The sequence below is a fragment of the Gadus morhua genome, chromosome 17 (genome assembly GCF_902167405.1).
Source record: "Gadus morhua chromosome 17, gadMor3.0, whole genome shotgun sequence".
NCBI classification, from domain to species: Eukaryota; Metazoa; Chordata; class Actinopteri; order Gadiformes; family Gadidae; genus Gadus; species Gadus morhua.
The window spans coordinates 10,825,986-10,849,262 of NC_044064.1; the positions used below are offsets into that span (position 1 = coordinate 10,825,986).

Below are 23,277 nucleotides of genomic sequence, written 5' to 3' on the forward strand. Positions count from 1 at the left end.
GACGTGTACAATGTAATGAAAATGCGTGACTGTCCCGAACAAAGCGGGACATCTGGTCACCCTAATATCATAACCAAACTTGGTACAAAGACCCATGACATTCAATGGGGACACTCATCAAATTGGGTGACCTTTGACCACCAGGGGGTGCTGTAATTAATGAAGATGTGTCTTAACTCCTCTCTCTTCACATGAGTATATTTCAAACGTATTGTCAATGTCTGGTGATACTTTCAGACCTACCCATATAGCTAATGAATTATTTTCTCATGGAAACATCAGACTTTGGCCGCCATGTTGAAAGTTGTTAAAATCAATTGTCTGTGTCGTTTCACGTCATATTCACCACCTCCGTGTGAAACGGAAAAATGACTCAAGCGAACTCCACCCAAAACTTGAACAGACTCGCCTTGCACTGGTTTCACCTAGGGATAGATACTTTCTCAGTCTTTATTGTAGCTGCATTTCCTCTTCTTAGCCGTACGGGTCGTGCATTCCTCGCTTTGTGCTGCATGCCGTACTGACCTGATTTGCATTGTTCCTTGTTGGTGGGCATGCCCTTAATCTGCGTCCGCATCCCAGTTTGATTGATATGATCAAACAGCCCGCCCCACCCCCTGATGACAGCCCTCACTGCTGTCTCCGCACACAGCTATTTGATAAATGCCAGATTATAGAACACGCATTTCAAAATTCGAGTCCTACTGTCAATAACAATTCAGGAAAACGTCTAAATTTGCGGGACGTGTACAAAGTAATGGAAATGTTTTTCAGCTTTGGCTTTCAGGTTTTCAGGTTTCCAGCTTTTTCAAATTCAAAACTGTTTGGCCGTGACAGCCAATCAAACTTGATGGCAAAGCCGCCAATCAGGAAGTAAGCCCATTTCTCCGCAACTCTTTGACATATCATAGCCAAACATGCCAAACAGGAAGTAAGCCAGTCAGCAGGCCTTTGACATATCATAACCAAACTTGGTACAAAGACCCAGGCAAAAAACGTTTGGCCGTGAGAGACAATCAAACTTGACGGCAAAGCCGCCAAACAGGAAGTAAGCCCATTTATCAGCAACTCTTTAACATGTCATAGCCAAACTTGGTACATAGCCTCATGATTCAAATTTACCTCCCCCCCCCCACGACCCTAGCCCAAAAGAGGGCAAGAAAAAACTCCCTTAATTAGAAGGGAAGGAATCTTTAGGAGGAACGCAGAGTGGGGGATCCCACCCTCCACGGATGATCAGGAGTGCAATGGGTGCCATAATTGAATAATTTATCCGTACATACATATATACAGGCAAAACATTTCAAATCGGTGATGGGTTGCTGGCCGGTTAACCATAAAGAGAGTCCAGGCATCCAGTCAGTCACCGCAACACGATATAATAGCAAATTCATTGGAATGGAAAAGTGCCTCAAAAACACATCGATAGAAAACACATCGATAAAATCAGAAACAGAAACATTATCTTGATCAGACAGACACGGAAATGTTTATTCAATGGCACACCTATTCCCAAGAATTTCACCTTCCCACGCAATCACGTGATGATCATGTGAAGAACTGTTAGGGTTAGGTTAGGGTGCTGCCTGAACCAGCAATCATCCACACACACTCCCATGAATGGATTTTTTTAAATGTCTGCATCGGGATGTTGATTTACCTTATTCTTCTTTTTAAAAACGGGATGAAGCCTTCTGGGGTTGAGGTCAGGGTTCAAGAAGGCCATTCTAAAAGCTTGATTTCAGCTCGAGCTGTTCTGAAACCAACTGGATGCGTATGTATATACATATATACAGGCAAAACATTTCAAATCGGTGATGGGCTGCTGGCCGGTTAACCATAAAGAGAGTCCAGGCATCCAGTCACAGTCACCGCAACACGATATAATAGCAAATTCATTGGAATGGAAAAGTGCCTCCTGGAAATGTAGATTGCTGCTAATTTAGTAACAACACAAAATAGCACGAACACATCGATAAAATCTGAAACAGAAACATTATCTTGATCAGACAGACACGGATAATGTTTCTGATTGCATTGATAGGTGTTTGGATGCGTCAGCCTTGAAAACATATCTCAAAGTGATACATGGCCTGGTGCTCCATGTTGCCATCTAGGAGAACTCCCCGAGTGTGTGTCTGGTGATTGCTGGTTTGACCTGTGTATATTGATTTCTCAATGCAAAACAGGTGTGCAGCCTCACCCAGCCCCAGAGTCCAATCAGTCTGACTCGGGCAAGGTTCGGCTGCTTAAACCAGCAATCATCCACACACACTCCCATGAATGGATTTTTACTAAATAGTGTCATCTGCATACCAATGAAAGTTGAGTCCATGGTTACAGATGATTTTGCCTAGGGGGAGCATATAGATGGTGAAAAGAAGGGGACCGAGGACAGACCTCTGGGGGACACCATGGTTAACTGCTGCTGTGATGGAGTTGAAGCCTTTCAGATTGATGAATTGTTTTCGGTTTGAGAGGTAGGACTGGAACAAGGAGAGTGCTGTGTCGGTGAGGCCAATGAGCTCAGAGAGACGGGAGAGGCGGATGGTTTGGGAGACGTGTCAAAGGCTGCAGAGAGGCCTAGGAGGAAGAGGATGGTGAAAAGGTAATCTGCAGTGTTCAGGAGGTCATTAGTGATTTTGATGAGGTCGGTTTTATTACTATGGATGGATCTGAAGCGGGATTGGAGAAGTTTAAATAGCTTATGGTGGGACACGTGGTGTTGGAGCTGGGCAGCCACTGCTCTTTCCAAGATCTTACTTAGGAAGGGAAGGTTGGAGATCGGGTGGTAATTTTTGGGGTCATCTGGGTCCAGGCCAGGCTTTTTGAGTGTCTGTATCACCAACTTGAAGTTGGAGGGCACCACGCCAGAGCTTAGTGAGGCGTTGATAATGGTTACCACCGCAGGGCAGAGGGTGGGGAGACAGGCCTTCACTAGGGTCGTGGGCAGTGGGTCCAGACTGCTGGATGTAGTCCTGGCTTTGGTCATGAGGTCGAGGAATTGGTCAGCATCCAGCAGGGAAAAGGTGGAGGAGCAGCACTGTGGAGGGCAGGCAGATGGGTGGTTCGTATCCTGCAGGTGTATTGTGGCTGGCGGGCAGGGGGTGGACATCTGGAGTTGCTGATGGATGGTTTCCAAAAAAAATCCAGGAATTTAAACCTCCGAAGCTCTGGGGTAAACCAGGGAGCAGGGCGGGCGAAGGAGACAGATCTAGTGATAAGTGGGGCAACCGAGTCTAGGCTGAGGGCGAGAGCGGTGCTGTTAGTGCTCGACCAGGCCGTGTGGTTTTGGGGATGGATGGCGAGGTTGATCGCTAGGGTGGTGGCCAGCTTGGAACACGTTTCGTGTTCCTGTATGCGATTGACCGCTTTGTGGGCTGCTTTGGTAGGGGCATAGTGACAGAAAACAGGATGGCATGGTGGTCAGCATGGTTTTGCCAGCACACCACGCCAGGTCCAAGGTGTGCCCATTGGCATCATTGGGCCCTGTGCATGTTGTTGAACGTTGAAGCAGTCCAGCAGTGATAGAAAATCAGCAGCGAGGGAACAGCTCCTAGAGTCCACATGGATGTTATATCAGAATAAGAATCAGGATTATTTTATTTGTCAATGGACAGTGTACAACGAAATTGTAGCAGCATCCAAGTATACACAAACTAGTAAAAAAGTGTAAAAAGTACAAGGCAGAAATGCAATCTACGCATACAAATATAAATACAAATAGACGATCTGTACCTTTTTTTTGCGTGTGTGTGTCTGTCAGTGCCCGTTTGTGTTCAGTGCAGAAAATCCCAGAGTATGATAGAAGCAGCGAAGAGATAGGACATAGGTTGCACAATGTGCAGCAATAGCAAAAATGTTAATTCAATGGCACACCTATTCCCAAGAATTTCACCTTCCCACGCAATCACGTGATGATCATGTGAAGAACTGTTATCGGCTGCTTGAACCAGCAATCATCCACACACACTCCCATGAATGGATTTTTTTAAATGTCTGCATCTGGATGTTGATTTACCTTATTCTTCTTTTTAAAAACGAGATGAAGCCTTCTGGGGTTGAGGTCAGGGTTCAAGAAGGCCATTCTAAAAGCTTGATTTCAGCTCGAGCTGTTCTAAAACCAACTGGATGCTTTCAGTGTCATTGTCCTGTCTACAGCGCTCATCATTACAAATCACCTGTTGTTTGTCCTGTCATTCATTGAAAACCCTGTGTAAATTAGGATATAGAAGGCACCATGTGCAACTATAATAATAATTATAATAATAACTTAAATTAATATTGCGCCTTTCAAGGTACCCAAGGTCGTTTATCAAGAGTGTGAATGGGGGGATCGGGAGGGTTAAGAAGGGTAGGTCAAAGAGAAGAGGTATGTTTATGGTCATTTTTGAACAGTGTCAGAGAGGGGGCAGAACAGATGTGAATTGGTAGGTTATTCCGTAGGGTAGGGGCCGTTGCACAGAAGGCCCTATCACCTTACGTTCTTAGTCTGGTTCGGGGGATGGAGAGTAGGTCCTGGCCTGTGGAGCGCAGGAACCATGACTCGGAGTAGGGGTGGAGGAGATCAGCGATGTACTTGCAAGTGAGTGGAGTGATTTGTAGGTGAGGAGGAGGATCTTGTATGTGATGCGTTGTTTGACAATAACCTAAAATTTGATGTTAACACGGACATGCTGTGCAAGAGGGGCCAGCAACGTCTTTACTGCCTTAGGAAACTAGTCAGATTCAACGTTTCAAAAAGCCTGTTGAAACTGTTTTACTGTGCATATATACACTCGGTCATCTCCTTCTCTCTCATCTGCTGGTTTGGTAACCTCACTGTCAAGGACAAAAATTCTCTTGGCATTATTGTTAAAACTGCCTCCAAAATCACTGGCATCCAGCTAGAGGGCCTCAATTGCTTTTATAACAGACAGCTGTTCAAGAAAACCTCTCATATCCGTCTTGACAGTGCCCACCCGCTGAGCTCTGAGTTCAGGCTGTTGCCTTCTGGCAAACGTTTGTGTTTACCAAGGATCAGCAGGAATAGATACGGGTATTCTTTTGTCCCTGCAGCCATCAGGGCATTCAATGCGGCCAGCAGCAGATCATTTATTTTACTTGTGTTGCGATTACTTTTTTTTAATCTATTTTAATGTTTTAATGTTTTAATGTTTTAATTTGTATTTTACATTTTTTATATCCTGGCACTTTATCTTTCGAGCACTTTTTCTCCACAGTGTTTTGTGTTCATTGTTGTTTTGTCTTGTCTTGTGGGTTAAACCACTTCTCCTGGCTGCGAACAAATTTGCCCTCGTGGGACATTTAATAAAATCTTGAATCTTGAATCTTGAATCTTGACCGGGAGCCAGTGGAGTTTCTTGAGAATGGGGGGGATGTGACATACTGCAATCTGTCAAGGGCCTTGCAGGGTAGCCCAGACAGGACACCATTGCAGTAGTCCAGACGGGAGGTGATGAAAGAGTGAATGAGGTTCTCAGTTAGTGAGTCGAGAAATGAGAGCCAGAGTCTTGAAAAGTGTGTCGGTGGAAGAAGGCAGATTTGGTGCTGCTCTTGATGTGGGACCGGAAGGACTGGGTGGAGTCCAGGTAAACGCCAATGTTCCGCCCTTCTGGTGATGGGGAAGTGGAACAGCCAACTATGACCAGGGCAAGATGGCTGAGAAGAAGGGTTGGTGTAGACATTTGAGTGTCATCAGCATACCAATGAAAGTTGAGTCCATGGTTACAGATGATTTTGCCTAGGGGGAGCATATAGATGGTGAAGAGAAGGGGACCGAGGACAGACCTCTGGGGGACACCATGGTAAACTGCTGCTGTGATGGAGTTGAAGCCTTTCAGATTGATGAATTGTTTTCGGTTTGAGAGGTAGGACTGGAACAAGGAGAGTGCTGTGTCGGTGAGGCCAATGAGCTCAGAGAGACGGGAGAGGCGGATGGTTTGGGAGACGTGTCAAAGGCTGCAGAGAGGCCTAGGAGGAAGAGGATGGTGAAAAGGTCATCTGCAGCGTTCAGGAGGTCATTAGTGATTTTGATGAGGTCGGTTTTATTACTATGGATGGATCTGAAGCGGGATTGGAGAAGTTTAAATAGCTTATGGTGGGACACATGGTGTTGGAGCTGGGCAGCCACTGCTCTTCCCAAGATCTTACACAGGAAGGGAAGGTTGGAGATCGGGTGATAATTGTTGGGGTCATCTGGGTCCAGGCCAGGCCTTTTTGAGTGTCTGTACCACCAACTTGAAGTTGGAGGGCACCACGCCAGAGCTTAGTGAGGCGTTGATAATGGTTACCACCGCAGGGCAGATGGTGGGGAGACAGGCCTTCACTAGGGTCGTGGGCAGTGGGTCCAGACTGCTGGATGTAGTCCTGGCTTTGGTCATGAGGTCGAGGAATTGGTCAGCATCCAGCAGGGAAAAGGTGGAGGAGCAGCACTGTGGAGGGCAGGCAGGTGGGTGGTTCGTATCCTGCAGGTGTATTGTGGCTGGCGGGCAGGGGGTGGACATCTGGAGTTGCTGATGGATGGTTTCCAAAAAAGATCCAGGAACTTAAACCTCCGAAGCTCTGGGGTAAACCAGGGAGAAGGGCGGGCGAAGGACACAGATCTAGCGATAAGTGGGGCAACCGAGTCTAGGCTGAGGGCGAGAGCGGTGTTGTAGTGCTCGACCAACCAATGTGGTTTTGGGGATGGATGGCGAGGTTGATCGCTAGGGTGGTGGCCAGCTTGGAACACGTTTTGTGTTCCTGTATGTGATTGACCGCTTTGTGGGCTGCTTTGGTAGGGGCATAGTGACAGAAAACAGGACGGCATGGCGGTCAGCATGGTTTTGCCAGCACACCACGCCAGTGCCATGTTCCAATACCCGTACTGTCCGCATTTACTAGCCAAAATTTGAGTACACAGTACGTTCCAATTCAGATCCGGCGAAAAGAAGTATACTTCAAGGACCCGGATGCCGTACTCAAAACGGGCTAATCGTGAAGTGTGGATCGAAGGACACTCCCCGTACTCAACGGCAGCCATCTTAGCTACATAGCGGAAGAGGCGGAGCCAGGCTGAGCCAAAGTCGGCGCATTTTCCACATAGCCTGCATTAATAGAGTCATTTTGTAGTTTTTATATTTTTTATAGCTTTTTATAGCTGCTAGGCGTAAAGAGTTCACCGTTCAAAGCGGGATGTTTATTGCGGGGGAGGAGCCACGGCGGCAGTCGTGATCGTCATTTCCGGTGTGTGCACCACAGAGTACTCGATTTGGAACAGCACTCACATCTAAAAAATTAGCGTACTCAAGTGAGTACGGATAGTGCAGATAGTGTACTTCCTTTAAGTATACTCATGGAAGTACGGGTATTGGAACACGGCACAGGTCCAAGGGGTGCCCTTTGGCATCATTGGGCCCTGTACATGTTGATGAATGTTGAAGCAGTCCAGCAGTGATAGAAAATCAGCTGCAAGGGAACAGCTGCTAGAGTCCACATGGATGTTAAATCAGAATCAGGATTATTTTATTTGTCGTTGTACAATGTACAACGAAATTGTAGCAGCATCCAAGTATACACACACTAGTAAAAAAGTGTAAAAAGTAAAGGCAGAAATGCAATCTACGCATACAAATATAAATATAAATAGACGATATGTACTTTTTTTTTGCATGTGTGTCTGTCAGTGCCCGTTTGTGTTCAGTGCAGAAAATCCCCGAGTATGATAGAAGCAGTGAAGAAATATAGGTTGCACAATCTGCAACAATAGCAAACATGTTGATTCAAATCCTACACACCTATTCCCAAGAATTTCACCTTCCCTCGCAATCACGTGATGATCATGTGAAGGACCGTTATATAAAAGCTTTGCTCCATCGTTAAACAGTCAAATTGACGGTTTTGACATTGGAGGTAGGTACCTTGTTTTAATGCTCAAATGTAAGGTCTCACTCTTTCAGCTGATTGAAAAAACTCTTATCCCCACAGTATCCATCTCAGAGACGACAGCATCCATGGCCCTCTGGAAAACAGGTGAGTACACACTGGAAACATCTGTCTGAACTCAAGAAAAGACAAATATGACCTTAAATGTGTTCTTGTGGCCGTTGGTCTGGTATTAATCAGGCAGATTCTCTGGTTGTCATTCTAAAACCACATTGACAGTCATTGTAGAACTTGTTGAACACTTGGGGAGCCCGAGCCATCCACTCAAGAACAAACCAAAACTTATTTAGTCTGAACCCCAATTTGCAACACCAATTCTTTATTTTGGACTATATGAGAGATACATGATCTGATATCAGAGAGACTGTTGAAAGGAAAAGGGTTTGAAACCCGAGTTCTGTCTGGGTTAGAGTGCTAGAATCCGGGTTGGAGTCCCAGAATCTGTGTTGGAATCCCAGTGAAAGGACCAAGTTCCTTTAGGTCGGGTTGGAGTCCCGACGTGGGTATAACTTTGAAGGGTTTGAGACCCGAGTTCTGTCTGGGTAAGAGTCATATAATCCGGGGTGGAGTCCCAGAGAAAGGACCAAGTTCCTTTAGGTCGGGTTGGAGTCCCGACGTGGGTACTAGAGAGACTGTTGATCTGATCTTAAATACATTGCACTTTCTAAAATGCTTTTTTTGATTTTCATCCATTTTACTCAATTTTTGCATTATGTTTTCTTTTTACTTATCTATTATTTATTTTATTGTATGACAATGTTTATATGTGAAGCACTTTGAGTCTGCCTTGTGTATTAATAACGCTGAATAAATAAAGTTGCCGTGACTTGCCTATAATAAATATCATAATGATAACAATTGAATTAATGAAATGTCGATTTTTGATGAGAATATTTTGTCATTGAAAATCGACAAATTTCACCGGGGGGGCAATAAAGTTGAACCTAAAACTTAAAGATCCTAAATGGTTAACAAATGGTTTTCTTGAACTTGTGAACTCAAAATATATACACGGTTGAAGTGGGAAGCTCCAAGTATGAATAGTTTACCATTTGATGGATTTATGGAATACAATTATACATTGCATTCATTATCCTTTCAAGGCTCTGCTTTGATTGGTTGGGCTCAGGGTAGTTCCAGCCAATAGGAAACTGAAGTGTTTAAATGTGCAGCAGTAGTTGTGGTGTTGCTGGCCTGTGTGTCCTGGCCACTGGGAGCCACGGAGGACCTCCGCAGCTTCAAGGAGCAGCTCAAGGACTGTCTGGTGGACAAGGACTACCAGGATCTTCTGAACATCAGTATCCAGGGCCTTCCCACTGCCCAGACCCCTCGGCATGTGGTCATCGTGGGCGCCGGCATGGCCGGCCTGACCGCTGCCCAACTGCTGCAGGGCGCGGGACACCAGGTTAGCAGGTCTCAGGGCCCACGGCTCCACATGGGGTCCCCACATCCGCTGCTGAACACGGTGGTTATGTACAATATGTGCACTGATGGGTGGGCTGTTGTTGAATGATCCGACTCACAGGGAGAGGAGGCAAAAACATTTATTTAGGGGTGCATGCCTGTGGGAGGATGATTGGGGGGGGGGGGGGGGGTCAGCAGCAATGTCCTTGTAGGCAGTCAGTGATCGGCGTTAAAAGTACATATATATGTGTTTATGTGTATGGAGTTAGCATGTGTGTATGTGTGTGTGTGTGTTTGTGTGCGTGTGTAGGTGACGTTGCTAGAGGCTAGCGGGAGGGTGGGGGGAAGGGTGGAAACCTACAGACACCCGACAGACGGCTGGTATGCTGAACTGGGAGCCATGAGGATCCCCAGCTTCCACGAGTAAGTTAGGTGGTCCTACACCAGCCCCTCTTGCTCTATATCTCTCTTTCTGTCTCTCTCTGTCTGCGTCATTCAGTCATTTTTCTCTCTCTCTCTCTCGCTAGCATTGTGCATTCCCTCGCCCAGCGGCTGGGTGTGCGGTTAAGTACGTTTGTGATGGATGACCCCAACACCTTCTACCTTGTCAATGGGCAGCTTGTGAAGATGTACAGGGCAGACAAAAAACCCGCCCTCCTCAAATACAACACCCCCCAACATCTGTCGGCTTACCAGCTGCTGGATCAGGCCTTGCAGACGGTTTGTAGCCCACCACGCCTTCAAATGGCTGCCAAAACCATACAGATACCCTTAACATCATGATGTGGTTACAGAGTGTGTGTGTGTGTGTGTGTGTGTGTGTGTGTGTGTGTGTGTGTGTGTGTGTGTGTGTGTGTGTGTGTGTGTGTGTGTGTGTGTGTGTGTGTGTGTGTGTGTGTGTAGTTAAAAGACGATGTGAAAATTCATGGATGTGAGCCTGCCATTAAGAAATATGACAAGTATTCTGTCAAGGTAAATATGAAGTATGAATATCAAACATTTGTGTCAGAAATGTAATAATAATTTATTCATGGCTCATTGACAATGTAACTGTGCGTGTATGTGCGGTGTGTGTACACATTTCATTCAGGGTTATTTGGAACAAGTGGCTAACCTGAATTCTGAGGAGGTAAAGATGATAGGAGACCTGCTGAATGAGAACGGCTGGATGTACACTGCCCTGACTGAGATGCTCTACGAACAAGCAGCTATCAACGACCAAACTAAGTCAGTCCCTGCTCACTCATTCCACACTAAACAGTCTGCACCAAGTCATTCATAACTGCCAGTTTTTACAGTCCGCATTCACCCATTCATGCATATCTATTGGCCTTCCAGTTATACCGAGGTGGTGGATGGCTCAGATCGTCTCCCACAAGCCTTGCATCGCGTCCTGCTTAACCCCGCCCAGCTGAACTCCAAGGTCAAACAAATCACCCAGTCAGACACTGGCGTTGATGTTTATTACCAGAAGGGTAAAGAATCAGGCTGGACCAAGGTGTCTGCGGACGCAGTCCTCGTCACGACCACAGCCAAGGCGGCCCGCTTCATAGACTTTGTCCCGCCTCTCACCAACAGTAAGAGGCACGCACTGAGCAGCGTTCACTACGACAGCTCCACCAAGATCATCCTCACCTTCAGCAAAAAGTTCTGGGAGGCTGATGGCATCAAGGGGGGAAAGAGCATCACAGACCGCCCCTCTCGCTTCATCTACTACCCCAGCCACAGCTTCCCTAAGAACCCGGACGTCGGCGTGCTGCTGGCCTCCTACACCTGGTCCGACGATTCTCTGCTCTTCCAGGGCCTGGGGGATGAGGAGCTGAAGGAGGTGGCCCTGAACGACCTGGCGCTGATCCACGGGGAGAAGGTCCGGGACCTGTGCACGGGGGTGGTGGTGAAGAAGTGGACCTCTGACCCCTACAGCCTGGGCGCCTTTGCCATCTTCACTCCCTACCAGCATACCGAGATCGCCTTGGAGCTCTTCCGGTCGCAGGGCAGAGTTCATTTCGCCGGGGAACACACCGGCTTCACTCATGCCTGGATTGAAACAGCCATGAAGACGGCCATCCGAGCTGCCTCGAACATCCACACCCAGCTTCAAGACAGCTTCAAGTCCACCGCTAAAGTAGAGCTCTAACGCCAACACCCAGCTACAAGTCCACCACGAGAGAGCTCTAACCCCAACACCCAGCTACAAGTCCACCACTAGAGAGCTCTAACCCCAACACCCAGCTACAAGTCCACCACTAGAGAGCTCTAACCCCAACACCCAGCTACAAGTCCACCACTAGAGGAGAGCTCTAACCCCAACACCCAGCTACAAGTCCACCACTAGAGAGCTCTAACCCCAACACCCAGCTACAATTCCACCACCAGAGGAGAGCTCTAACCCCAACACCCAGCTACAAGTGCACTACTAGAGAGCTCTAACCCCAACACCCAGCTACAAGTCCACCACTAGAGGAGAGCTCTAACCCCAACACCCAGCTACAAGTCCACCACTAGAGAGCTCTAACCCCAACACCCAGCTACAAGTACACCACTAGAAGACTTGATTTGCAGTGATTTGTTATTAATCGCATTTTGAATCATGAGAAGACAGTATCTTCCTGCTCTCAGTGCTAGCTCTTTATTTGCATGTGTTAGCATTGAACAAATCTCAAACTAAATTGGTATCTGCTGTGAACTGTAAATGTAATGAGAATCGACCAATCCGAGACTGCCACCTGCAAGAAGGCAATAGCCTAGCTATGCACATATTACATTGCCATTCCTGTTACTGAACATAATATGCAACGGCCAATGTGACAAAGTACTCAACACTTCAATTAAACATGATGTTTATAAAACAAAAGTTGTGCTTGGTTATTGTCAAAATGACCAAACGTTTCTTGTTATCAAAACTATCAAAACCGCTCCTGCCAAATTCCTTTCACATTCCAACAGATGATGTATAATTTAACCAGCTTCTACTCCATGGTGAGTACAGTACTCAGAATCAACAGACTCCATATTGAATACCAGTCTCCATATTTAACTTTTTAATCCAAGTGTTAAACAATATAGCGAATGGCAGTTGGTGGATTCTTTAGTACCTCCATGTTTTGGAGACGTTCGATTCTGGGTTGTTGTTCTCCTGTTTGATAACAAATGAATTCATCCTTCAGAAGGGGAATCCTGTGAACTGCCACTGCCCAGAGAGAGCCCCGTGCTGTCAAAGTTGAAGGAGGGAAAAGTCATTGAAAGTATTTTCTATTAGTTGTGGACCTTGCCATCAGTTGCAACCCGTTAGGGTTTCCTTCACACCGTTTGAAACAGAGTGTGTGTAAATGTTTGTGCATGTGTACGCAACAATTAACACTTTGTCGCTTCACTCACAATAAGCAATTGCCCTGGTGTACAAAGACTTCGCCTCAGCAACAATGGCGACGTGAAGAAGTTCCAATGTGGAATATGTACAGCTCTTTATTAATTAAAAACAGTTCTATATTACACTTCAAGTGGGACATGGTCCAACATTGTTGTCATCGTCCATACAACCACACAATGAAAGCCTACTCTCAGAGACGACCACAAACCCCTTGAAATGGTCGTTTCCACACACCTGTCAAGAGTGCGTGGGAGTACAATAAGGGGAACTGGAAGGTCCCGCCCCTGGACTTCCTGTCTGCAGTACAAGGTTCTTTGAATGTTGATGGTCCTGTAGGGACAAGCATGTGCAGTAGGCGTGCTCAGTCATGGGACATTTATTCAATAGCTTGATAAATTTCAGTGCCCCCTTTTGTCGCAATCAGTAACCAAACAGCAAGCTCACTATATCAATGAGAGACTCTTTAAATTATGTCATGTTCACACACACTTTCACAGACGGACACACACACATACACGCGTGCGCACAAACACACACACACACACACACACACCTAAGATGACATAGTTGCATCATCGGGGACATTTCGTGGATTGCGAGGCACAAATGTAATAGGCAGGTGTGCAAAAGGTTGGATGGACTGATGGTCGCTGGTGGGAAGGAGTGCAAAATAATAAAAACGAATTATTTTTCTTTTGAGGTAAGATACAAAATACGTCCTAGTTGGTCGGCAGCATAAAGCAAACAAACAAAAATGGGTCACTCTTTAAAACCTTAAAACCATTCTGTGTCGAGTTTTTTTTTTTTATATACACACATCCATGCATCCATGCATCCATCCATCCATACATACATACTAATGAAGAAGTTTAAAGACAGGACATTTTGACGTTTTTTAAAAGTATTTTCCTTTAGCTCTGAAACTGGCCTGTTTATGGAGGTTTCTGTTCACACCATTTAAGACCCATTCGCCCACCGGTGGGCGATTTGTGTTTGTTGACGACATGTTTCCACTACGCAGCGACATAACCCGCTTCAACTTTCATCATTACAGACATTCTATACATCGTTAGAAAGGGTAGAATCTCCACAATTTATTCATCCGGTTGTTTTTTTTTTATAAATCATGAGCACAAAACCATAAATATTGATATTAACCAGCATGGTAAACCGGAAATGCCAGAAAACAGAGTGACTCCCTACCTTTGAAGCAATCTGAGAACCGTAATATGTGTCCATTCCTCAATTATTTATATTCCAATTGTCCGTGAGAATCCACTGATCAAAAGCATCCAAATGGTTTTTCATAAAATTATTCCAGCTTGTGAATATCGTCGTGTAAAGTCCATTTGTTTACCATCTCCAAACTTTGTTCGTCAACTAACATACAGACGTTCGCAGCCGTATCGATATTTTCTCTAGCTCCAGCATGCAGTTGTTGGATATGCTTGTTTTCATCACTTTGCTGGCTACAAAATAAAAGTGTCCCCGTCTTTTTCTGTTCAGTTTTCACTCCGGTACAGCCCGTGAAGTAGATGGAGCGCTCCCAGTTCGAAGGGCCAATGGGCTTTGTTTACTTTGTTTCGCGGCTTTAGTATAGGGACAGCGTATTGGCTATTGATATGTCAATCACTTGGGCTTCTAGCCAATGAGTTTACCTTTCCAACGCTGCTAGGCGTGTCCAGCTGTGATACGTATGAGCCGATATAAAGCTGCGTCAACACGGCAGACAACTCACTTTGCGCATATTTTGCGCATATATTGTTCATATTTAGTTCTTGTCATATTTTCATGATATGGCCAATATCTCAATATGAATGTGTGAAAAAATTATGTTTTGAATCACGGAGAAAGGTTTTATAGTCACCAAAATGCTTCAGTAATGTTTCCAGTGTCACAGAAGTAGAGTAAATGCATTTGGCACAATTTGGCCATTTGGAGACATTTTGGAGAGGTTTGTGCCGCCAGTGACAACACACCATAAAAACTCCATTAACTCCCCAAGGTTTAGGCCTAGAACTCCAAAATTTCTTCCAGGTGTAGTTGGCATGATGTAGAAGGTATTTGGCATATTGCCATATGCCTTACATATAAAGCACATCCTAGTTATTGTTGTTCAATTATGACCTATTATTTTCGAAGACAAAAAAAATTGCTTTAGAGCCATGTCTGAACTGATGTCATTTAGGTTGTGTGTATGATAAATGCCAAATACATATCTACAGAAACTAGAGCTTGTCAGCTTTCAAATGAAGTATCATACATCCATCTAGGACTTAGGGTTACTGTGTTATAAGCTTTTCCATTTGGGTATGTGTATAGGCGAAAAAAACCAAAATACTGCCGGGGCTTAACAGAAGTGTGTGTGTGTGTGTGTGTGTGTGTGTGTGTGTGTGTGTGTGTGTGTGTGTGTGTGTGTGTGTGTGTGTGTGTGTGTGTGTGTGTGTGTGTGTGTGTGTGTGTGTGTGTGTGTGTGTGTGTGTGTGTGTGTGTGTTCGCAAAACAAATAAACCACTTTTTGTCGCTTCACACGACAAGCGTTTGCCCTGGCTTACACATCCTTTAGGCCTTGCTCAATTTCCTGCCATGTACATTTCCATCACCTCCTCTAGATCTTATCAGCATCAATGACGAGCAGAAAGTGCCAATGGAGAATATGTACACCTCGGTGTTCAATATAGACAGTTCTATATTACACCTTAACATTGTTTTCATCGTCCATACAAACCACAAAACAGTAAGCCTACTCTCAGAGACGACCACAGACCCTATGAAATGGTCCTTTCAATCACCCCAATAAGGACGACCGAAGGGTTCTTCTTCAGTTCTGGGTCTCAGGGGTTTAGGAACTAGGTTCCACCAGCCAACCACAGTGTACTACACCTGTGCTTGATTCACCACCATGTAAGATTGCAGCAGTAAAGTAAGAGCAGGCAACTTATTTTAGAAATATCTGTGAAATTTAATTGACATCCTCACAGCAATCAATCATAAATGCTCAGCCAAAAGAAATTCAAATTCAAATTATGGTATTATTACATGCCTGCTGTGAGCTGTAGCAGGCATGTAATAAACCCAGATGGCTCACCTCACTTGTCCGTCTACGTAGCCTACCTACCTGCGCTCACTGTTCCTGTTTCCGCCCTCATTGCGCATGACGGAGTCTTCCACAAGGCAACATAGGCCTATTGCTAAAGCTAGCGAGATAGTCATGTGTTTTGTGGGAGTTAGTTACTCTGGCTGGTTTCTCCAAATTGCCTACCCTAGCTTTAACGTGCTAAACCACCTGTCCCCATCTATTTGCTTTTATTTTTGCGGCCCGGTTTCACACCGTACTGTTACCCATCATAAAGTGTGACACCAGGGGTCGCTGTTGCACATTTTCTGCACCATGCAGGAGCGAAAAGGTAGAGACGGCCATGAAGTCGTTCACGTGCAAAAACATGCACTTGCTTAAAGCGTAGACCAGGGGTACTCAAGTAGAAATGATGAGGGGCCACAAAAATTTTTTTCAGTGACTCAAGGGGCCGGTCGGTATACGTGTGACTGAGGCCGATATATGCTCTGTTTTAGACGTAACGCGTAAGCACGTAAGATACATAACCCCCCCTTGCGCGGTAAAATATCCCCCCTTACGTGCTTAAGTGCGTCGGCCAAAATTCCTGACTATGCGACTGAAACACACCCTACGCAGCTCGCAAAGACTGTGATTCGCCAGCTAACCACATCCTTTCAGGGGTCTCACATTTCCGGTTTTACAGCATAATAGCGCCATTTTTAAAAGGCCGTGACAGAAGCGAATGAAGAATTTTGAAGAAGGAGAAGAAGAAAACACAAGAACGAATTATGATATTTATAAATATAAACAAGCCAGCGATTTCCACTTCCACGCCCACAGATTCGTTCGTTGCTCCCCCTACTGTTCTGGCGGAGAATCCCCTTGCAACACGCGCAATCCTTAAGGAACCTTAAAGGAACCGTAAATCAAAACTTGTCTAAAACAAGTCCCTTGTGTAAATTACGTGCTTACGTCTCTGCGTCTAAAACGACCCTAAATCGGCCTTGACTGCTGCTGAGATGGACTGTCTGCCTCGAGTTTGGGAGGGCTGGAGCGGTCTGTGGGCTGGAGTGCTATCTGTTTATCGTTGCAACCCCCAGCCTCGTATTGAGATCGCGGCGCGCGGTTTCAAAATAAGAGCGCCCAACACGATTTTTTTTTTTTTTTAATAATTAAAAAAAGTTTTCAAAACAGCTCGAGGGCCATTAATAGACACCCCGCGGGCCACAAAAGGCCCGCGGGCCGCTACTTGAGTATGACTGGCGTAGACTGAGTTCCCTACTTATTAACATTGTATCGCAATAGCTCCGTCGGATGAGTTCTTTTTTGTTCCACCGGGCGATAGCCCATTGAGTGGCTGAAGCAAAGCGGTTGATTTGCTTCTGTGGTGGCATCATGCCCTTCTTTCTTGCAGAGCTGTAGTCAATACCATGTTTGTCGAGTCCAAGAACAGGGCTTGAAGGCGTCCAAAGAGGTTTGATTACAAGTCATGATCGAGTCCAAATGAGAGAGACAGTCATGACCACTATTATTTGCTCCAAGAGCTCGAAATATTTTTCCATAGACGTCACGACCAAGAGGCAACAGCACCCACTTGGCATGGGTCGTACCATGTCATGACCCCCTCTTCCCTAAAACTCTCAGCCCGAAAACATTTTTTAATCACATAGTGCTCGAATTCCATCTGAAACAGTGGACTCACTGGCACTTTAAATGCTTGGATCACCGACATGAAACATGCTATATATACTATATATTTATATTCTATATTCTCAACTTTGAAGTTGAGAATATAGAGAATTGCAGTTGACTAAAGTCACCTTTTATTTTGTTTAATAAATGTATTCATGTATTTTTAGGTATTTACAACTACTTTATTATATTTACAAAAAATGTAATGTAATCTTCTGAAATATCCAACAGGGAAAAGGTTTTATACTGAAGACAAAATAAAGCTTCCAAAACACTGTATTCGTATTGGCCTATAGTTTATTAGAGGATAGCACTTATTGCACCAAATCCCCAAAAATGTAAAGCTTAATAGCATTAATTAGTAAATACTATACAGGCAACATTAGGCCTGGTTTCAGCCAGGATACCCCTCCTAACTTCAAAAGGTAGCTTCTATAACAAATATAAGTTCAAAAACCCATCGTATTCCTGTCTATCTTCCCCCTGTGGAACACATTAAGCATGGTTCTACTTCCAGCGCAAAGGGCAGCAATATAATTTTTTTGTGTATTTTTTATTATACAGGAAAGTATTAAAGTTAACGTTACAATTGAAAGCGGGCCTGACTCAGTATAAAGCTGATTTCCAGCAGGTTCCATTAACAGAGGCCTTAGAAGTTGCGCTGATCCAGTTAGTCTCGCAGAGCCAGACCAAACTACAGCAAGTAGAATGGTCTGGAACCATGCTACCTCGAGCCGTCTATCCGTGGGGAAACTGGGCAGGCCTGTTTTTATTTCTTTAAACCAATCACAATCGTCTAGGCCGGGGCTAAGCCCGGGAAGCAGCAGCGGTGTCCATGCAAAATAGTGCCGGGGGGAAATGCCCGCAACCGGAAGGGGAGGAGCAGCGGGGAAATCCGACGCTAGGCAATGGACGCTGTCCACTTCTGTTCAGCCGGACTATCGCACTCTTGACCCAGTCGGCTTCAGGGTTCACGCAGATCCGGACATTGCCTTTGATCTGCAAACTGTCACAGAAAGGACATTACAGTCATCCTTATGAGTTGATTCTGTGTTAATATGGTGTAATCATCATTGTGATGCAAATTAAACTCATTCAGTTGTATTTGGTAAAAGCTACGCTTACATAACGGCGGGCTGTGAACAGCGTCCATCTGTCAACTCGTAGCTTCGGATTTTAGTGAATTGCACCTTTCTTTCGTAATAATGGAAGCAGCAACTATCGGGACCAATTCCATCTGAGAACAGTAAACATGTAAATGTTAAAGATAAACAACTCAACATAACATCAATATGTGGCACAACTTTAGAATAAGAGTACATTCAATAGGATTAGTTAATGCAGTAATAAGCATTATATTAAAGCAATAGCACATGGGTTAGGGTCCTAACTAAGGACCATAACGTAGGCTAAAGGTTAATAACATTAGTAAAACCTTTAAACTGCATTTGCTAATGTTAAGTTAATTGTGTAACCTGGTGTCAAAGATGTGAGTCAGTTAACTTACTGACTCACATCTGTGTGGATCCAAACCAGCGTGGATCCAAAGACATACAGCAGGAGGAGGGCAAGAGCACGCATGGTTACAGGTTCTGAGACGGCGACAATAGCGGAACACAGCTGAAGGCACACCGATTTAAAGAGAAGATGGGCGGAAGTGTGGTCGAGGGTGAGGTGGAGCAGAGTGTGAAGGTGTGTGACGAGTGAAAGGGAAATGGTGTGTGTGTGTGTGTGTGTGAGAGAGAGACAGAGACAGAGACAGAGAGAGAGAGAGAGAGAGAGAGAGAGAGAGAGAGAGAGAGAGAGAGAGAGAGAGAGAGAGAGAGAGAGAGAGAGAGAGAGAGAGAGAGAGAGAAAAGGAGAAATTCTAAGGCAGGACAATTTAGACTTTTTTGATATTAAGTTGTGGACCGGCCATTACTTGCAACCTGTTAAGGTCCCTTCACACCGTTTTAAACAGTGTGTGTGCACATGTTTGTGCATGTGTTCACAACAAATAAACCTAACTTTTTGTTGCTTCACTCACACAATACTCAATTGTGTCGATTTCTCCATCACCTCTTTTAGATTTCATCAGCAACATGATGAGGACCGCGAAGTGCCAACGTAGAATATGTACAGCTCTTTATTAAATAAAAACAGTTAGACGAAGTCTAACAATGTTGCCATCGTCCAAACAAACACACAACGGAAAGCCTACTCTCAACACACCAGTCCAGAGCGCGTGGGGGTACAATAGGGAGGACGTCCTGCCCCACGACTACCTGTCTGCAGTACGAGGCTCAAGTCTGGAGATAAAAGTCCAGCAGTAACGTAAAACATTGGAACATTAATGTTTTTATGTCTGCCAGATTTGCGGTAGGATAGGTAGCATTAATTAAAATTCTGTGCTCAACTCAACGCAAATAGTGACTTGTTTAAATGGAAAGAGAGATGATGGTTAACGATGAATCTCATTCCGTAAATTAAAAGGGGGGGGGGGGGGGGGGTCGTGTGGAAGACCAGGGGCAGTCGGGCCGGCGGGATCCAATCCCCCCACCCTCCCTCACAACACCCCAGCCTCCAACCAACGGCTCAGCACCCCGTAGGTCCCCCCCCAGCCCCACCCAGCCCGGTCTAGTCCAGCCCAGCTCTGGGCTCCTAGGGCCCCACTGGGGGGGGGGGGGGGGGGTCCGGTACCTTGTCCCTCACGAGTCAGTGGGCCGGCCTACGTTGTGTGTGTACATGTTGTGTGTTTATGTTGTGGGTGTACATGTCATGTGTATATGTAAGTCTGCATATGTTGTGTGTGTACATTTTGTGTGTATATGTTGTCACACACAAAGACACACACACATCTGAAAGAAGATGTGCTACATTGTGTCTTCTGTTGCTACTAGACCGATGATAAATAAACAAGAACAAGGATCTCTCCACATCTGCCTATTTTTAAAGCATTTTTGAATCCATATACATTTCATCTAAATATATGTTCTAAACGATCATTTTCAAATCACAAGGAGAGGTCTGAGTAATCGCACCAGTCTGTGATCCAAACTATTGACAACCTAAATATCACCGCGTCAATGTTTAAATGTTTATTCACCATACTCAATGAGTATGGTGAATAAACCATACTTGCCATACTTGCACGGTTGCATGAGCGTTGGAAGATCTTGTACATAAACAAATAAACAAAAAAGGGTATTCGTCGTTGTCCTAAACGTGAAGGTTAGTCTAGTGGCGAGTGTGTTTGACCCAAGCCCCTAATGTCCAGGATGAAAGGAAGTCCCGGAGAAAGGACTCCTGAACTCTACATGTATGGAAAGGTGTTGTGTAATTCAAAGTTATTAATGGCATTACCTCTCCTGGAACCGTCACCCTATCGTGGTGGAGAGGTTTGCGTGTCCCTGTGAACCTGAGGGCTGTGTTGTCTGGAGCCTTGTGCTCCTGGTAGGGTCTCTCATGGCAGAGTGGTCTCAGGTGAGGGGCCAGACTAAGAATGGTTCAAAAACCTCAATGAATAACAGAAGAGGAGATGTGACCCGGCCCGGAGGAAGCCCGGGACCCCCGTCTGGAGCCAGGCCCAGACGGAGGGCTCGATGGCGAGCCCCTGGTGGCCGGGTTTGCCATCCCTTTTGTTCGCGTTTGACAGCCCGAACAAACTACGTGGCACCCCCCCTCTCTTCATCCCATGGAAGACCCGTTGGGGTCAGGTGCGCAGCCACATGGGTGGCAGCGAAGGTCAGGGGTCTCGACGGACCAGACCCGGGCGGCAGAAGCTGGCTCTGGGGACGTGGAACGTCACCTCGCTGTGGGGAATGGAACCGGAGCTTGTGAGGGAGGTGGAGCGCTATCAGTTAGATCTGGTGGGGCTTACCTCCACGCACAGTCTCAGCTCTGGTAACGTACTCCTGGATAGGGGTTGGACTCTATTCTTCTCCGGAGTTGCCAAGGGCGTGAGGCGCCGGGCGGGTGTGGGGATACTCATAAATCCCCGGATCTGGAGAAGGCGTATGACCGGGTCCCCCGGGAGAAACTGTGGGAGGTGCTGCGGGAGTATGGGGTAAGGGGGTCTCTCCTCAGGGCCATCCAATCTCTGTACTCCCAAAGCGAGAGCTGTGTTCGCGTCCTCGGCAGCCAGTCAATTTCGTTCTCAGTGGGTGCTGGTCTCCGCCAGGGCTGCGCCTTGTCACTAATCCTGTGTGATATACATGGACAGGATATCGAGGCGTAGTGGTGGTGGGGAGGGGTTGCAGTTCGGTGGTCTGAGGATCTCGTCCCTGCTTTTTGCAGATGATGTGGTCCTCATTGGATCATCGGCCTGTGACCTTCCGCACTCACTGGATCGGCTGGCGGCCGAGTGTGAAGCGGCTTGGATGAGGATCAGCACCGCTAAATCTGAGGCGATGACTCTTAGCAGGAAAGCGGATGAAGATGAGATGAGATGAGATAAGAGGAGATAATAGCATTAGGAAGGGCGGGAAGGGGGGGTCAGGAAAACAACTCTTCAAACACATCCCCCGAAGAGGTTCACTCAACACAGGCACATTCCAACAAATACAGAGAGACAGAACGTGAAAACTGATTTTGCCATTTACAGTACAGTTACAGGACACTTTGGAGCACATCGTGGTACGGTCCACCCTGAAGAAAAATAAAAGATACAACATAAATGGATTATTTTTTACTTCATCACCCAGCTACAAGTCCACCACTAGAGAGCTCTAACCCCAACACCCAGCTACAAGTCCACCACTAGAGAGCTCTAACCCCAACACCCAGCTACAAGTCCACCGCTAGAGAGCTCTAACCCCAACACCCAGCTACAAGTCCACCGCTAGAGAGCTCTAACCCCAACACCCAGCTACAAGTCCACCGCTAGAGAGCTCTAACCCCAACACCCAGCTACAAGTCCACCACTAGAGAGCTCTAACCCCAACACCCAGCTACAAGTCCACCACTAGAGAGCTCTAACCCCAACACCCAGCTACAAGTCCACCGCTAGAGAGCTCTAACCCCAACACCCAGCTACAAGTCCACCACTAGAGAGCTCTAACCCCAACACCCAGCTACAAGTCCACCACTAGAGAGCTCTAACCCCAACACCCAGCTACAAGTCCATCACTAGAGAGCTCTAACCCCAACACCCAGCTACAAGTCCACCACTAGAAGACTTGATTTGCAGTGATTTGTTACCAATCACATTCTGAATCACGAGTAGATAGTATCTTCCTGCTCGCAGTGCTAGCTCTTTATTTGCATGCGTTAGCATTGAACAAATCTCAAACTAAATTTGTATCTGCTGTGAACTCTAAAAGTAATGATAAATCGACCAATATGAGACTGCCACATGCAAGAAGGCAATAGCCTAGCTATGCACATATTACAATGCCTTTCCTGTTCCTGAACATAATAAGCAACGGCCAATGTGACAATATAAGTACTCAACTCATCAATTAAACATACTGATGTTTATTAAACAAAAGTTGTCCTTGGTTATTGTCAAAATGACCAAACCTATCTTGTTAAAAAAACTACCAAAACTGCTCCTGCCAAATTCCTTTTACATTCCAACAGATGATGTATAATTTAACCAGCTTCTACTCCATGGTGAATACAGTACTCTGAATCAACAGACTCCATATTGAATACCAGTCTCCATATTTAACTTTTTAATCCAAGTGTTAAACAACATAGCGAATGGCAGTTGGTGGATGAGGGGAATTATGATGTGCATGGATGTGGATGTGGATATGCATTCTTTAGTACATCCATGTTTTGGAGACGTTCGATTCTGGGTTGTTCTCTTGTTTGATAACGAATGAATGCATCCTTCAGAAGGGGA

The 23,277-nt window shown here is 45.7% G+C and overlaps 1 protein-coding gene across 1 annotated transcript; it reads left to right on the plus strand.

Annotated features, from left to right (window-relative positions):
* The first annotated feature begins 7,894 nt into the window (after positions 1-7,894).
* Positions 7,895-11,621, plus strand: LOC115529245 (L-amino-acid oxidase-like). The gene is made up of 7 exons (XM_030337831.1): positions 7,895-8,013; positions 9,099-9,331; positions 9,641-9,753; positions 9,858-10,050; positions 10,234-10,302; positions 10,421-10,557; positions 10,669-11,621. The coding sequence occupies exons 1-7, from the start codon at positions 7,911-7,913 to the stop codon at positions 11,465-11,467; spliced, it is 1,647 nt and encodes a 548-aa protein (XP_030193691.1). The 5' UTR covers positions 7,895-7,910; the 3' UTR covers positions 11,468-11,621.
* Positions 11,622-23,277: the final 11,656 nt, after the last annotated feature.